The sequence below is a fragment of the Otolemur garnettii genome, unplaced genomic scaffold (genome assembly GCF_000181295.1).
Source record: "Otolemur garnettii isolate 467f Iridium unplaced genomic scaffold, OtoGar3 scaffold00194, whole genome shotgun sequence".
NCBI lineage: Eukaryota > Metazoa > Chordata > Mammalia > Primates > Galagidae > Otolemur > Otolemur garnettii.
Window position 1 is genome coordinate 1,407,973 of NW_003852589.1, and position 16,446 is coordinate 1,424,418.

The 16,446-nt window shown below is 41.2% G+C and overlaps 2 protein-coding genes across 3 annotated transcripts in view; both read right to left on the reverse strand.

The window, feature by feature from the left end:
- The window catches only part of MCEE (methylmalonyl-CoA epimerase), a 30,900-nt gene that overhangs the window by 2,947 nt on the left and 11,507 nt on the right, over positions 1-16,446 (reverse strand). The window lies entirely within an intron of this gene.
- On the reverse strand, positions 331-2,054 carry LOC105888115 (peroxisomal membrane protein 11A-like). The gene is given in 3 exon segments (XM_023507624.1): positions 331-1,018; positions 1,020-1,113; positions 1,116-2,054. Coding segments are annotated over 3 exon segments (738 nt in total). The 5' UTR covers positions 1,396-2,054; the 3' UTR covers positions 331-654.

Genomic DNA, 16,446 nt, shown 5'->3' on the forward strand with positions numbered 1-16,446 from the left:
TTGTTGTACTTACCTAAAGACCTCACCTCATAGACATAATTTATACCATCAATGCGCCTGGTGACTTCCTGATTCTACTTCTAGACAGAGCAAGGGTCTGGGTACAGCAATGGTCAGGGCCAACAAGTTAAGAGGCTACAACCTGTACAGCCTTTTCATCCTGCTAATGACATCTGGGGTGGGGGACGTGTACACGATAAGAGGGGGGAAAAGCCTCTATCAGATCTGGGAGTGCTGCGCATGAGACCTATTACAGTCATGCAAAATCAATGGCTCAGAAGTTACTGTTTACTAGTGCTCACTTATTAAGTTTGATTAGGTCTTTTTCAATTTTTTCCCTTTCCATTTTTATTTATTCAGCAAGCACTATGCTCCTACTATCCATGTAAGAGAGGTTCAATAAATGTTAGATGAAGAGAAAATATCCATACACTCACAAGTCACTCCAGCACTCTAAAAAAATACACAGAAATCTTCATGATCTCCCCTTCTGCACTCTTGGCCCCACCTCTGCTCACATCACGGGTCACTAAATGTTCTCGTGAACAAGAACTTAAGTACAGTCTGACATGGTCCATGACTAATGCAAATGTCCAATCCACTAAAAGGTCATCTGTTAAAGCAGATACTATTACTTCTCAGCCGGAAAACACACTAGCGGGTCTTCAGCTTCATCTGAGGATATGCCACAATGACCATGCCTGCCACAGAGGACACAAGTCCTCCAAGTCCAATGATACCAGGATTGGATTTATAGATTCCCAGCTGGTCCAAAGGGTTCAGAATATCACAAAAGTTCTTCACTGTGTCAAGGAGGAGGGGAGGATGCTGCTTCAGAGAACGGAATAAGAGAAGAAGAAAGGACTGGAGCCATTCAGTCTCCTCATCAGCCACGCTGTACTCCAGATGATCCCGGGGCGAGGATTTCTCCCTCTTTGCCCTGTTGTGTGCAACCTGTTCCACCTGCTGGGAGATTTCATATAGATCCCTGCCCAGGCTCAGTAGGAGAGAATAGTAGTTTCTCTTTGTTGATGCCAGAGGCGAGACCTACACTCCTCACCCAGAGGATTGTGTCACAGATGAAATAAATCACATGGTTGAGGTTGGCTAATTCAGGCACAAACGGGGTACCAGGTCATTGGCATGAATGCTCTGCTCAGTGGCCTGTATGACATGTACCACATTGCCTAGTCTGAACCATTTACGGCCAGTGCTCATACTGGACTCCAATTTCTTAAGCTTCATTACCACCTTCTCTTTGCCAGCTTTAGGCTCTAACAAATATCTAAGCAACATGCACGTGTACCGAGTGGCTCTGAACAGTCGGTCCCAGCCCTGGGTCTGGTTGATGAAGCAAATGAAGGCGTCTATGGTGCCCAGCCCAAGACCAAGCATCCCATGGCACTTAGCTACGGGTCCTCGGGGTAGCCCCCTGGTTCCCCGGGGAACTGCCAGTTCGCTCCAGGCCTGGTCGGAGGGGCCCCCATCAATATTCTTGAGCTTTGTTCTGCTTCATTAGGTGGTATTGGGCACTGACTGTCCTCACTAGTGCCCTCCCGAATACTCCATCCAAAGTCCCATGATGACAAGGTTTCCCACTATCCCAGCCTGGGTGGCTCCCTGCCGTGTACACACTTTTAAGGTTCTGCAGGTCTCGGGGGCACACTGTGCCAGTCTCCCCTTTCCATCACTGTACACCGTGAACTCTAGTTCACAGCTGCCCTGGAGCCCTGCTCCTCTGACTGCCAAGCTCCACATGGACTGCTCCTTCCTCCAGTAAGCTGGGGGAGAGTTGGGCTGGTCTTATTCATTACCTCTCTCAGGAATCAAGGTTCATGGCTGCCTGATGTCCAATGCCAGAAAGTACTGTTTCGAAATCTTGTCTAGATTGTTTGCTTTGGGCAGGAGGATAAATGGGTCTCTGTTACACCATCTTGGCTGGGATCAGAATTCTAAACGGGCAGGATTTGTGTTAGCTGGTTTTCAGCTTTATGGGTTGAAAGCTGTGGTTTTGGGTTGAAGTGTGGTTTTACTTCTGTCTGTTCTAGTTGGGGCTGCTGAGTTTCTGACTCTGTTGAGGTCTCAAAAAAGGTCTGTTGTTTTGTTTTGTTTTTGAGACAGAGTCTCATTTTGTCACCCTGAGTAGAGTGCCATGCTGTCACAGCTCACAACAACTTCAAACTCTTGGGCTCAAGTGATCCTCTCACCTCAGCTCTTGAGTAGCAGGGACTACAGGCGCCCGCCACAATGCCCAGCTATTTCTTAGTAATGGGGTCTCACTCTGGTTCAGGCTGGTCTAGAACTCCTGAGCTCAAGTCATCCACCTGCCTCAGCCTTCCAGAATGCTGGGATTACAGGCATGAGCCACCGTGCCTGGTCTGAATCTGTACATTAATGTCTTACATCAGATTGGTAATGTCCTTGTCAACTATTTTTTCAATTATTGACCCTGTTCTATTTTCTTTCTTTTTTTCTGGGACTCAACTATACTCTGCTAGAACTTTTGACCATGTCTCACATCCCTTTATATTGTTCTGTTTTCTCCCACATTTTTTAACCTCTTAATTTTGGACTTCTAGCCTCCAGAACTGTGAGAAGATACATTTCTACTGCTTTAAGCCACCAGTTGATGGTAATTTATTACAGCAGTCCTGTGAAATGATACAACCACTACACAGGCATACTAAAATTGAAAAATTAAATAACTAGAGAGGGGGTCAAGTTTGTCAGTGTTGGGATGAGGAGGTACAGACAAGCAAGGAGAAAGGGTGGAGTGGCCCACGTGGTAATGACTCAGAGCTGGAGACAGCACGACGTCTCATCAACTCTCCATGGGTGCACACGGAGATCTTCACAGATATGTGCACACACACAGTGAGGACACACGCAGATAGCCCCTTGCTATGTGAGCTCATCTAGAGCACATCTAGGGCCCAGATCTTGGTTTCTAATACCATTCTCTAATAAGTGTCCCCGGGACCCTTAGAGAAATGATCGGTTCTGTGGCTAGGGCACAGGATACAGAATATGAATGTGGAGTATCTTGCAGAGCCAGAGGGTAAGAGGGGTGGCTAAAAAAAATTGGGGGGTACGTCAAAGGGACACAAGAGCCACCAAAAGAGCTCCTAATGATGAAGGCTGGGACAATCTGAGGTGCCAAATGAGTAGTGTCAGCTTGTAAGCCAAGGTATAAAATAAATATCCATAAGTCCTTACTAACGTAAACCCCCATTCCTTAAGTGGGGACTCACATAACGACTTTCTTCCAAAGAATAGAGTATGGAGAAGGAGAAAAACAAAAGAGTAGTTTACAGTGGAGAAACCTGACAACAGCTCCTCAGCTGGGGATCAACGTTAATACCAACAGTAATTAAAAAACCAAAACAGTAATGAGTGGTGTTGATGGTGTGTATCTCTGATATGATGAGAATGGCCCTTTACCTCTGGGGCCTTCCTCCCCAAATCAATGAGCCTACTCAACTCAGGAGAAAATATCAGGCAGAGTAACTGATCAGTAATCCTCAAAACTGTGGAGGTCATCAAAAATGAGCAAAGTCTGAGAAACTGTCACAGGCCAGAGGAGCCGACAGAGAAATAATGACTAAACTAATACTTGAATGAAATACTAGATGGGATCTCAGAACAGAAGAAAAACATGGGGTGAAAACCAAGGAAATGTGAATAAAGTGCAGACTTCAGCTAATAGCAATGAATCAACAATAGTTCCTTAACTGTGATAAATGTACTGTACATACTAATGTTAGTAATTTTTTTTTTTTAAGGCTGGCACCCATAGCTCAGTGGTTAGGGCATTGGCCACATGCTCTGGAGCTGGTGGGCCCGCTAAACCAGCAAACAAAGAAAAAATAGCCAGGTTTTGTGGCAGGTGCCTATAGTCCCAGCTACTAGGGAGGATAAGGCAACAGAATCACTTGAGTCCAAGAGTTTGAGGTTGCTGTGAGCTATGACACCACAGCACTCTCCCCAGGGTGACAAAGTAAGACTCTATCTCAATAAAAAAAAATAACTTTTTTTAAAAATTTTTGAGACAGAGTCTCTCTTTGTCACCCTCAGTAGAGTGCCATGCTATCATAGCTCATAGCAAACTCAAATTCTTGGGCTCAAGTGATCCTTGTGCCTCAGACTCCTGAGTAGCTTAGCTGGGACTATAGGTGCCCACCACAATGCCTGGCTATTTTTTTAGAGACGGGGTCTTGCTCTGGCTCAGGCTGGTCTCAAACTTCTGAGCTCTGGCAATCTACTCAAATAGTTTTTTTAAAAAGAGTCTAAAGAGATTAACCACCATTTGTAACGAGTGGACCTTGTGTGAGTCCTAATTAGAACAAATCACCTATAAGAAGTGTACCTATAACTCAACCTGAGAAATCTGATTTATGAACTGTGTATAGATGGTGCCAAGAGATTTACCTTTAATTATGATTGATATGATAATTGTGGTTATTTCATAGAGACACAAACTGAATAAGGTAGATGACATGTTGTGAATTACTTTAAAAAGTTTAACAAAAGGGAAAAAAAGAAAAAAGACGTATGAAGCAAAAGTAGCCAGATCTTGAACTGCTGAGCCTGGGAGTTCATGAAATGATTTTGTTGGCTTCTCATGTGTTTTAACATTTTCATAATATAATCATGACTTTTTTTCACCACCCTTTCGATAACTCCCTATTCTATATATGATCATGAATTATTTTCATTTATGGAACTTCTGTCCAAGTATAAATATCTACTATTCTGATGTTGCATCCCAATACTTAGTATCCCTTAATCCAAGAAGTACTTCTAAGCCAAGAAACACTTGTGAGATTTAATAAGTTAGATTTTTGAAAAATGCCTAATTGACATGGTACCAGCATCTATTCCTGTTTCTATCGTTTAACTATGACTTAAGTGATCTTGTGCCACATACAGAATTCTGTTAGTGTTGCTATAAAATTTATAATTCTTTAAGAGTACTCCTAATGTTTTGTTTGGCAGTAATAAAAAGAATGAAATAAAAATGTCTTAATTTTCTGAATTGAAAGTAGATACAATACTTATAAGAAATGCAAAGCAATTTCATTTGGGAAATTAAGCCTGCCCTCCTAAGTAATAGAAATGCCACAGTAGATAATAACCTATCTTAAAAAATGGGTTCTTATGGTCTTTTAAAACTGCTTTTACAGTCTTCCAGACAATATAGCTCTATAAGACTCTGAATAGCATTAGTGAAAATCCAGGCTATTCACTTTCTACTTCAACTTCTCACTAGATTTTTATTTTTTAATGTCTATCTGTGTCTGAGAATCTATGTTCATTTCTCTCTTCAATTTGTAAATTAGGAGTGATGTGATCCAAGTAAATGTTTTGATTATCACAATCAGTTCAGAAATCTTCAGGTAAATCTTTATTCCCTCTTTGGTCCTCAGCTGCCCCCTCTGAAAACAGCAATGCAGACTTGCTTGTTTGAAGGCAAATAGGCTAAATAACATCTTTTGACCCTAAAGTGTGTAATTTTTAGTGACCAGATTTTATGAAGAATTCACTGTTTTACCCCTTTTAATAGTGCATAGCATTTTGGCTGATGTAACAAACATAGGCTTTTATGTTATATAAAGTTGTGACGGTGTTGATACTAGTAAGAAATGAATTTAATCCTCAGATTGTTATAAATAAAAGTGAAAATGAAATGTCTAGATTAAATAGTTATGTTTCAATTGTCTCTCCCCCTCAAACGAAATATTAAGTGACTTATGCAAACCTAACACTGTTCTCACTTTGCACGCAGCTCAGACGGTTCCTGTGTCTTCTGGGAATTACTTCAGGAGCGTGTATGGTACCTATTTGCTGTACGGTCTGATGGGGGTATGTGGAGTACTTTTCAAACCCTCATCTCCACTGACATTTTCAATAGCTGATAGTAAAACAGAAAACGAAAGACAATCCTTCAGAATTCATTGTAAAGCCAAAATGAGAATGGAGCTTCTAGAACAGGAGAATTATCTCCTTTCCTGACTGAAGAACAGATATTCCCCAGCAGGCAGTAAATTCACCTTACCTGCCTTTTACTTTAAAGTCATATAATTTTTCTTTTATGAGGAATGAAAAAAGATCTATAAAATGTACAAAAACATAGGGAAAACAAATCATCTGATATCTGACCACTCAGGCTCGGCACCTATAGCTCAACCGGCTAAGGCGCCAGCCATGTACACCTAAGGTGGCGGGTTTGAATCCCCAGCCCGCCTGCCAAACAACAATGACGGCTGCAACCAAAAAATAGCCGGGCGTTGTGGCGGGCGCCTGTGGTCCCAGCTACTTGGGAGGCAGAGGCAGGAGACTCGCTTGAGCCCAGGAGTTGGAGGTTGCTGTGAGCTGTAATGCCACGGCACTCTGCCCAGGGGGACAGCTTGAGGCTCTGTCTCAAAAAAAAAAAAAAAAAATATCTGACCACTCAGAAAATAAAACTGTTACAACTGTTGCATTTCTTTAATTTTTTTCTATCAGCAGAGTGCCGTAGCATCATAGCTCACAGCAACCTCAAACTCTTGGGCTCAAGCAATTTTCTTGCCTCCACCTCCCAAGCAGCTGGGACTACAGGTGCCCACCATCACACCCAGCTATTTTTAGCGATGAGGTCTCACTCTGACTCAGGCTGGTCTTGAACTCCTGAGCTCAAGCAGTCCACCTGCCTCAGTCTCCCAGAGTACTGGGATTACCTGTGTGAGCCACTGCACTTGGCCCCTATCATACTCTTTATTTATTTATTTATTAAATCATAGCTGTGTACATTAATGCAGTCATGGGGGACAGTGTGCTGGCTTTATATACAATTTGAAATATTTTCACCTAGCTGATTAATGTAGCCTTCATGGCATTTTCTTAGTTTTTGTGTTAAGACATTTATATTCTACATTTAGAGAGATTCACATGTACCCTTGTAAGATGGACCATAGGTGTGATCCCCTATGGGGACCCTCCCTTCACCCATCCTCCCTTCTCCCCACCCTCCTTCTCCCTCTTCCCCATGTTCTTGGGCTATAACTTTCATATGAAAGCTATAAATTAGTTTCATAGCAGGGTTGAGTACATTGGATGCTTCTTCTTCCATTCCTGAGATACTTTACTAAGAAGAATATGTTCCAGCTCCATCCATGTAAATATGAAGGAAGTAAAGTCTCCATCTTTCTTTAAGGCTGCGTAATATTCCATGGTGTACATATACCACAATTTATTGATCCATTCGTGGATCTATGGGCAGTTGGGCTTCTTCCATGATTTAGCAATTGTGAATTGGGCTGCAATAAACCTTCTGGTACAAATATCTTTGTTGTAGTATGATTTTTGGTCTTCTGGATATACACCTAGTAGAGGAATTAATTGTAGGATCAAATGGCAGGTCTATTTTTAGTTCTCTAAGTGTTCTCCAAACAGAAGGCACGGAAAGGCATGGCCGCAGGTGTGCAGGGGATAGCAGTCATTCTGTCCACACAGGAGTGAGGGAAGAGACAGCGTGGGACAGCTTCTAAACTCACTCTGGCAAAAGGCAAAGACATAACAAGAAATCTGGGCAAAACTCAGAGGAGAAAACGGAAACCAAGACTCAACCTTTTCAGAAAATTGTTAAGTAGTAAGAGAAAAACGACATTTTGTCAAAAGTATGGAGCCAGTGGAAAGCTATGGAGCACACCCAGGCAGAAGCACACTGCTGAATCAGTGAAAACGAACTTGGAAGTGTCCCTGTGCTAATTAGAGAGAAGACAGTCAATTTTCTGATGGTAAATTTACCATTTAATACAAGTGACGGCATTAAAACAGTGGCAGTGAACCATAAAGCTGAAGAAGAACTGAGCATTTTCAGAAGATACATTTCTGCTGCTTACCCCAAAACAGAGAAAACTGTATTTACTGGTTTTTGTGTATGCAAAGTTTATCAGCTTTCCACCTTCCCAAGCACCAATCACTTGAGTCTCCTTGTGTTTACAAGGCTAGACAGGCTGCCCTCTTTTGGCACAAGAGAGCAGCTAGTCCACACTTCTGACAATTTTAAGAATCTAATCATTCTAGGCTTCTAGAAGCCTCCCACTGCTACTTCTGCTCAGAACACTTAATGTGTTGATGCTGTAGCACTTTTAAAACATGTCCACAGAGTCCTTCCCACTCCTTCCATTAGGAAGCAGGATCTAAGTTCCGTGGTCTCACACCCGCCTGCCCTTAAAGGCTTGTTTCATGACCAACCGGCAGACTGCTTCTGAGGCCAGGTGAGAAGGCCATGCAGTCCTGCCTGGTTCTCTTGGACATTACTCTGGGGGACGCCAACTGCCAAGGAAGAAGCCGGGCTATCCTCAGAAGGACCCTGAGCTTGAGACGATGTCTCCTGCAGGGGCTCCTATACAGTAAAGCCCCAGCTGAGCTCTGTGCTGCAAGCCAGCACCAAGTGCCAGCCTCTGAGATTCCTGGCCCAGTCAAGCCTCCTGTAGCCCCAACATCTAACCGTAACTACAGGAGAACTATCAAGGACACTGCCCAGGAGAGTCCTCTCTAAATCCCTGACCTGGAAAATCTTGAGCAAAATGAAACTGTTTAACACCACAAAGTTTTGAAACAATGGACTGCATGGCAATAGTAACTAGAACAATGACAAACAGAATGCTTTATGACAAGCTTCCTCACTTTTTGTACTTTTGGAAGGCAATTTCAGACGCAAATTGTATTAGCCAGAATAGACTAGGTTATACTGTGGTAAAATAATTAAACCTGAAATCTTAGTAGTCTCATTCAACAAAAACATATTCCTGAAGCAAAGTGTATTTCCTATGCAAGGACAGGCAAGGAATCGTGCTCCCTTGCGGAGTCGCGGAACCAAGACCCTCCGTCTTAGGACATCACCACTCACAGACAACCACATAGGGGAGGAAAGAACACTTCTCAAATGTTTCCATCTCGCAGTGTACCTCCATTCAAAAGGAGTATCGCACTGTCCTATCAACACCTCCTTTAAAAATCACCACGCATGGCCTCTGTTGACGGCCTCCCATACCTTACTCCATTTCTTCCTTTAATTATAGCAAGTCCCAAGTTTTAGCAAGGCACATAGTTGCCTAGCCACAGAATCCATCCCCAGCCTCATTTGCAGAGAAGCATGTCATGTGATAAGCTCAGGACAATAGGCCAGGAACAAAAGTGGCACATGTGACATCTACATTGGGGTGGGGATATTTTCACGCTGGAAGGCTGCGTTAATTTAGCTATAATCAAATAAGGCTATATTTAAGAGACTTCAATTAAATATACTTAAAACTGTACATTATTTTGTTTAAAAATAATGCTAACTGCTATGTTCTTAATTTGTTTTAAAAATTCAGATTAATACGGGGGTACAAATGATTAAGTTACACTGTTTGTGTCTCTAAGGTAAAGTTCAAGTTGTAGTTGAGCCCCTCATCCAGGGGTACTTAATAATTTCAAGAAATGAATACTATGTGTTCACTTCCTTTTTGTTTTGAGACAGAGTCTCACTATGTCATCCTTGGTAGAGTGCCATGGCGTCACAGCTCATAGCAACCTCAAATTCTTGGGCTTAAGTGATTCTCTTGCCTCAGCCTCCCGAGTAGCTGGGACTAGAGGCGCCTGCCACAATGCCCAGCTATTTTTTTGTTGTTGCAGTTGTTATTGTTGTTTAGCTGGCCCACGCTGGGTTCGAACCCGTCACCCTTGGTGCATGTGGCTGGTGCCATAACCACTGTGCTACAGGTGCTGAGCCTAAAGTTAACTACCTTTTAGAGACTTTGTTGCATCTGCTTTTTAACATTTAAACATTTGCTTATAGCATAGATATCTGCAGTTTCAGCTCATCCTCTAGAGGAGTACCAGTCATTTGTGACCCTATGGGTGTCTTGATTTGGGTTAGGTAGGAGAATGTAAAGTCACAGAGGTAAGCGGTTGAAAAGCAAGAAAGCATTTCTTGGGTGTGGGTATTCTGCATTTCCCAATACTTTCATTGGATCTTTCTTAGCATCAAATAATGACTTTAAAATGTCATCTACTGACAGCTCAATCCTTTCCACCAGTGGTAGTTCTTTAGGTGCCTCGGTGGTATCAACCGGGGAGGCAGAAATGCTGACTCGAGTGTGATGTCATGGTTCTTAGTCAGTGGAGCTTTCCCTGTATTCTCCAGTGAGGTCTGCAAAGCCTGCACATTCTTCAAAGGACTCACATGTGTCATCCTGCTCATCAGTGGCCATTGCTAACGGAGGAAAATGTTCATCCAAAATTTCCTTTTGAAGAAGTATTTTGAAAGAAGATAGCTTTTTAGGAAATGTTTGGATTTTTTTTTGTTATGTGTGCATGTGTGAATATAGTTTCAGTTTTACCTCGCAAAGAAATAACTGAAATGGTTTTGACATACCACATAGGTATGCTGCATTCCTATAAAAATCTTCTTTCAAAAATTCACATTGTAGATTCTGTTCTTCATAAAATTTAACTATCTGTATCTCACAGAGATAAAGTTTTAACTGACACCTGTCCCTGTGACGGCCAACACACTTTAGAATGATATGACGAATCCACACTGAAGCCCTCATCTTTCCACTATAGCATGTTATGAAACTCACAACCTGGTACTACATGTGCAGGTATATTTAACAATACTTATAACTTATTGCAAAGTGTCACTTAAAATAGTAGCTTTAGCACAGAGATTTTGTGGATGCAAGATACATACAATGAAAAGAAACAAGAGTCTCTGGATGTGTTAATACTTTTTCTATCTGTGAATAAACCTCTCCCGTTTTCCTGTCATGATAGGAACACTAAACAGTGTTTAGTAATGTTTGTATGCACACTCGCTGAATTTACCAAATTCAGTTCAGCTTCACAACATTTATTTTGTAAGTTGTTGAAGGTATCTATTCCCCATGTTCTGTTCACTTGAGTCCTCAAAGTGATTAATAATTCACAGCAAAGAAAAATCATCTGTTACAACCCAAATGAAGTATAAAACCTGCACTGTATCAGTAAAATCAGTTGATTCATCCAAAGCAATTGAATAATATGTATTTTCCTTTCTCCATCCTTCAACTTAGGATGAAGTTCTGTTAAATTAAAGGCTAATTCATGCCACTTATCAGTTAGGATTCTCCTTGAATGAGGCAAATGTCTGTACTTAGAGAAGTTATTGGGGTCTAAGCACCCTACAACTTCAGCAAGTGCACTCTTTCATAATTTCTACATTGGTGATTACTTTCCCTTCTTCCCAAAGTATACATGCTACTTTATAAGTTGCTTCAGGGACATTATTTCCAGGTATTATTGCTGCTTGAACAAACTGTCTTTGTCTTTGTTTTTCATCTTTTAATTTCTACAGTACAACTGTTCATGCCTCTCCCTCTAATTTAAAATATTTCTGGTCCTTGTGAGTGTTATAATGCTTATGATAAGCGTGGATTTTCTTTAATGTTGATACTGCAGTATCACAAAGCAAGCAAATCATCTTCTCTTTAGCAGAAACAATATAATACTGTAAGTCCCAATCTTCATTAAAAATTCTGTTCTCTTCCTTCCTGGTCTCCTTTGACATGATGGCCTGTTAAGCAGAGTTAAGAATATTGCTGGCTGTGCACCTATTCACAAATTCCACTTTAAACAGAAACACAGCACACCATTGTCAAAAGCTGATAAAGACTGGTGTGCTCGACTGCCATGAAGTCTCACCAACCAGCCTCAAGCAGTAGTGGGAGAAGTTGGAACTACATCCTGAGGGTAGCAGCCACCAATTTAGCCCTTACTGCTTACTAATATTCTAATTGTGGTGGGCAACTTGGGAGGATTATTTTGTTGAAACTTATTTTACTCTTTAGTATTTTAAATATGTTCATTTTAAAAATGAAATGAAAATATAAAGTATTAGTAAACTGTATTAGTAAAAGGATTTATTCTCCAAAATTTGGATTCAGTCAAAAGGCCACAGTTAGGCACCTAGAAGACTATACAGGGCTTTAGGCCACAGGTCCTCGGCTGCTGGTGTAGATCACCTCCTTACAGGTGCTTGCCCTGTGTCCTCTCCCCACTGTCACCCCTCCAGGCAGTCAATGGTGATGCCCAGAGGAACCCTTTAAGCCATGTATTATGGATGGCAGGACTGCCCCATCAGCGGACGATAGTTCACTTTTATTTTATTTTTTTTTGAGACAGAGCCTCAAGCTGTACCCCTGGGCAGAGTGCTCACAGCTCACAGCAACCTCCAACTCCTGGGCTCAAGCGAGTCTCCTGCCTCAGCCTCCCAAGTAGCTGGGACCACAGGTGCCCGCCACAACGCCTGGCTATTTTTTTGGTTGCAGCCATCATTGTTGTTTGGCGGCCCAGGCTGGATTCGAACCCGCCACCTTAGGTGTATGTGGCTGGCACCTTAGCCACTTGAGCCACAGGTGCCGAGCCGATAGTTCACTTTTAGACTAAGAATAGAAAACCAAAATCTATCTGTTAAGCCACTTAATTTTTTGTGAGGGCAGGTAATGACAATTAAGGGTGTCATACTAAGATACAAACTAACCTCTTTCCACACTTTTGCCTATTACCTAACTTCATTTTATACTCAAGTACATTTTCATTTCCCACTTTTAATCTCTACTTTTGAATTTGCCATTATATTATGGGACTTCCACTATTTTTTACTTAACTGGACTTCTAACTCAGATAGCTGGCTCCCTTTGAAGATAGGGATTCTCTTGATGTAGAACAGACAGTGCAGTGTGGGACAGAAATCAGTTAATTCAAAGGTCCAGCTTCTTATTTGGAGGGTGGGGGAATATTTGAAAAACCCTCAGCTCCACCGATAAAGAGCTGCAGCCAAAAAGAAACCTCCTAAAAACAGAAAAAAGGCTAATGGTAGGCCTTGTTAATTTCTGATAGCTTCCCACCTAAACTTTTAGACTCATTTAATATATTCAAGGCAACTGGTGTCATGGATAGGAAGTGGACTCTGGAATCAGAACAAAACTGGGTTTCAATCCCAGCCCTGCCGCTTATTACCATATTAACATGAGTGTGAGTAAGTTAACTACTCTGTCTTGATTTCCTTATCTGTCAAACGGGATTAATGGTACCCTCAGAAGATAGTTATGGGAATTAAAGAAAATAATGTGTGTCAAGTGTTTTGTGTATACCTGTGGCTGGAGGACTCAGTGGTAGTTGTTATGATGACTCTATGCCTTTCCACATGCTGTTTTCTTTTGTCTGGAGTATCTCTTTCCTCCTGCTCACCTGGAGAATTCCTGCACAATCACTGTAACTCATGCTCTGTGAGGTCTTCCCAGCAACTTGGCTTGCCAGAAGCAATCAATCTCCCCCTCACTTGTGCTACTGAGAAGACACATACATCAATTCTACTTACTACGTGTACTGTACTTGCTGTTTAAATAGCTGCCCCTCCGTCTCACTGCGGACAGGGTCCCTGTCTTACTCATCACTGAATTCGAAGTAGTTAGAATACACATTGTAGGTTCTATGTCTGCAGTAATAAACCGAGTAGGTTCTTGAATTCACTCCAGAATCAAACCAGCTCTCTTTTGGATTAGGAATTTGGCCTAACAACTATATCATTCCTACTATCAAATTAACTGTCTTATCAAATTAATTTAAATTGAAGCGTAATTGTCATTGCTGATATTCTAAAAGTCAGTTGTCTGAACATGAACATCTACAGATAAATGTTATCTCAAGAGAATGTTCTTGCCTAACATTTCTCCATGTTTTAGGGGGATCTGCTAGCAGATGGAACACAGAAGATCTTAAAAACCACTGTTAGTAACTGAAAATGCCCTGCTTTTGTAATCAGGAACAAGTTATTAGTATTTTAAGGAAAAAAATAATTATAAGAACACTTTGCATACATACGGAAACTCTTACTTTAAAAAGTCTTTTCATTTGTTTGTCCTAATTGCCTTGTGATAGTGAAAGCAGCTGTACTCCCACTGCATGAGAGTCACATATGATCCTAGAACAAAGCTCAGTCTAATTTATGTTTATTAACTTTGCTGACATTATAGTGGCTGTTATATCCAGACTTCAGTAAAATACATCAATATTATTTTTTACAATTTTCTACAGGAAAAGATAATTTATCTTTTGGATAACTTTTAGTAGGACTAATTTATCATTCCCCTTATAGTACAATTTTTTTTTTTGTTTACTGTTGGGGAATCATTGAGGGTACAATGAGCCAGGTTATACTGCTTGAGTCTGCTGGTCTCTATTAATAGTGTTCCACCCCCAAGAGGTATGTCACAAATCGTGGCTCCCTACCTCCCTCTCTCCCTTCCCCCATTCCCCCCGCCCATGTACTAGCATCAGTTGTCCTCATATCAGAATTGAGTACCCTGGATTCTTGCTTCTCCATTCTTGTGATGCTTTACTAAGAATGTATTTCAACTCCATCCAAATTTATATGAAAGATGTAAAGTCACCATCCTTTTAGCAGCTGTATAGTATTTCATGCTATACATATCATAGCTTGTTAATCATTTCTGGATTGGTGGGCATTAGGTTGTTTCCACATTTTGGCAGCTACTTGGGAGGCTGAGGCAGGAGAGTCGCTTGAGCCCAGGAGTTGGAGGTTGCCGTGAGCGTGATGCCACGGCACTCTACCCAGGGGGACAGCTTGAGGCTCCGTCTCAAAAAAAAGAAATGTGCTATCAATGCCTATACTCTTCAGAGTTCTAATTAGAAAAGGATGTTGAATTTTACTGAATGCTTTTTCAGAGAGGATCATATGGTCTTTGTTTTTGTTTCTGTTGATATGGTGGATTACATTTAAGGACTTGCATATGTCTAACCAGCCTTGCATCCCTGGGATGAAACCTACTTGGTCATGATGTACGACTTTTTTAATGATAAGCTGTAATCTATTGGCTAGAATTTTGTTGAGAATTCATTAGTGAAATTGGTCTGAAGTTCTCCTTCTTAGTTGGATCATTTCCTGGTTTTGGTATCAGGGTGATGTTTGCCTCATAGAACATGTTGGGGGAAGTAGGTATAAGCTCTTCTTGGAAGGTTTGATAGAATTCTGGTGTGAAGCCATCCAGACCAGGGTATTTTTTTTTGAGACGGAGCCTCAAGCTATCCCCCTGGGTAGAGTGCTATGGCATCACGCTCACAGCTGGCGCCTTAGCCGCTTGAGCCACAGGCGCCGAGCCGAGGGCATTTTTTTGTTGGGAGATTTTTTAGTTTCTTCAATCTCAGCACTTGAACTTGGTCTGTTCAGGAGATCTATTTCTTCTTGTCTAAGTCTAGGGAGAGGGTGTGATTCCAAATATTGATCTATTTCCTCCACATTATCAAATTTTTGGGCATAGAATTTCTGGTAGTATTCAGAGATAATCTCTTGTATCTCTGTGTTTTATATCTGTTGTTTTTTCCCCTTTATCATTTCTGATTGAGGTAAAAAAGAATGACAATAAAAGAAAAGAAAAAAGAGAAAAAGGGAAGGCAGAATAACAGAAGAAAAAAGAAACTAGAGAACAAGAGAGAAGGAGTCAGGAAGAGAGGCTAAGACTGATGGAAGAAATGGTATGGATCAGGATGGTGCTAAGGCCATGCTTGAAACCCAAGGGTTTTGAGTGGGCTGGACTGGGAGGGTTCCTCAAAATCAGGCTTAGCTGCCAGACCACAGCTGTGTCCCCCCCAGCTCTCAGCAAAAAAAAAAAAAAAAGAACATTAAGGTAAGCCTAAAGCAAATTAAAAATACCATTGTATCTAAAAGAGGAGAGAGAGGAAAGTGGAGTAAAGAAAGAAAGGAGAAAGACAGAAAAAGGGAGGGGATATCTTAGCTGTTGCAGAGGTGATTATTGTAGGAGAGATGAGAAAGGTAGAAGAGTCTCTGTCCAAAGAAGAGAATGTACTGGAGAATAAATGAGGCTGAAATAGTGTAACCAAAAAATATAGGAGTCCTTGCTCTGGATTAAAGTAAAAATAGAAGTTAAGAAATGAAGAAACCATACAAATGAGCAAGAAATAAAACACATCAAAATATTGAAAAGCTCTAAATAACCAAAAATAAGCAACCTCAGTAACAAGTAAACAAGAGAACAAAAAGAAAGAAAAAACTAACAAGAAAAAAGAAAAGTAAATAAAATAAAAACCATATATACATATATATGCCTAAAAGTACATACACATATGCTTATTTATTTATATGGTGGGAGAGTTGGACTTCAATAGGAATATGTGTCGCAATAGTTTGTGTTGCAATATATTGCTAGGACATCAGGTAGCGCTGTAGTTTTGGGGGACAGACAGTACCACTGATAACCTCTGTCTAGAACCCAAGCACAGACCAGATCCTCAACTTAATTGTTCACAGTTATTGCATGATTATTTCCTCAGCATTCAGGTTCCACCAGGGTGGAAACTCAGATCTCTCCGGAATCCTTCAGAGGCAGGTCTCACCAT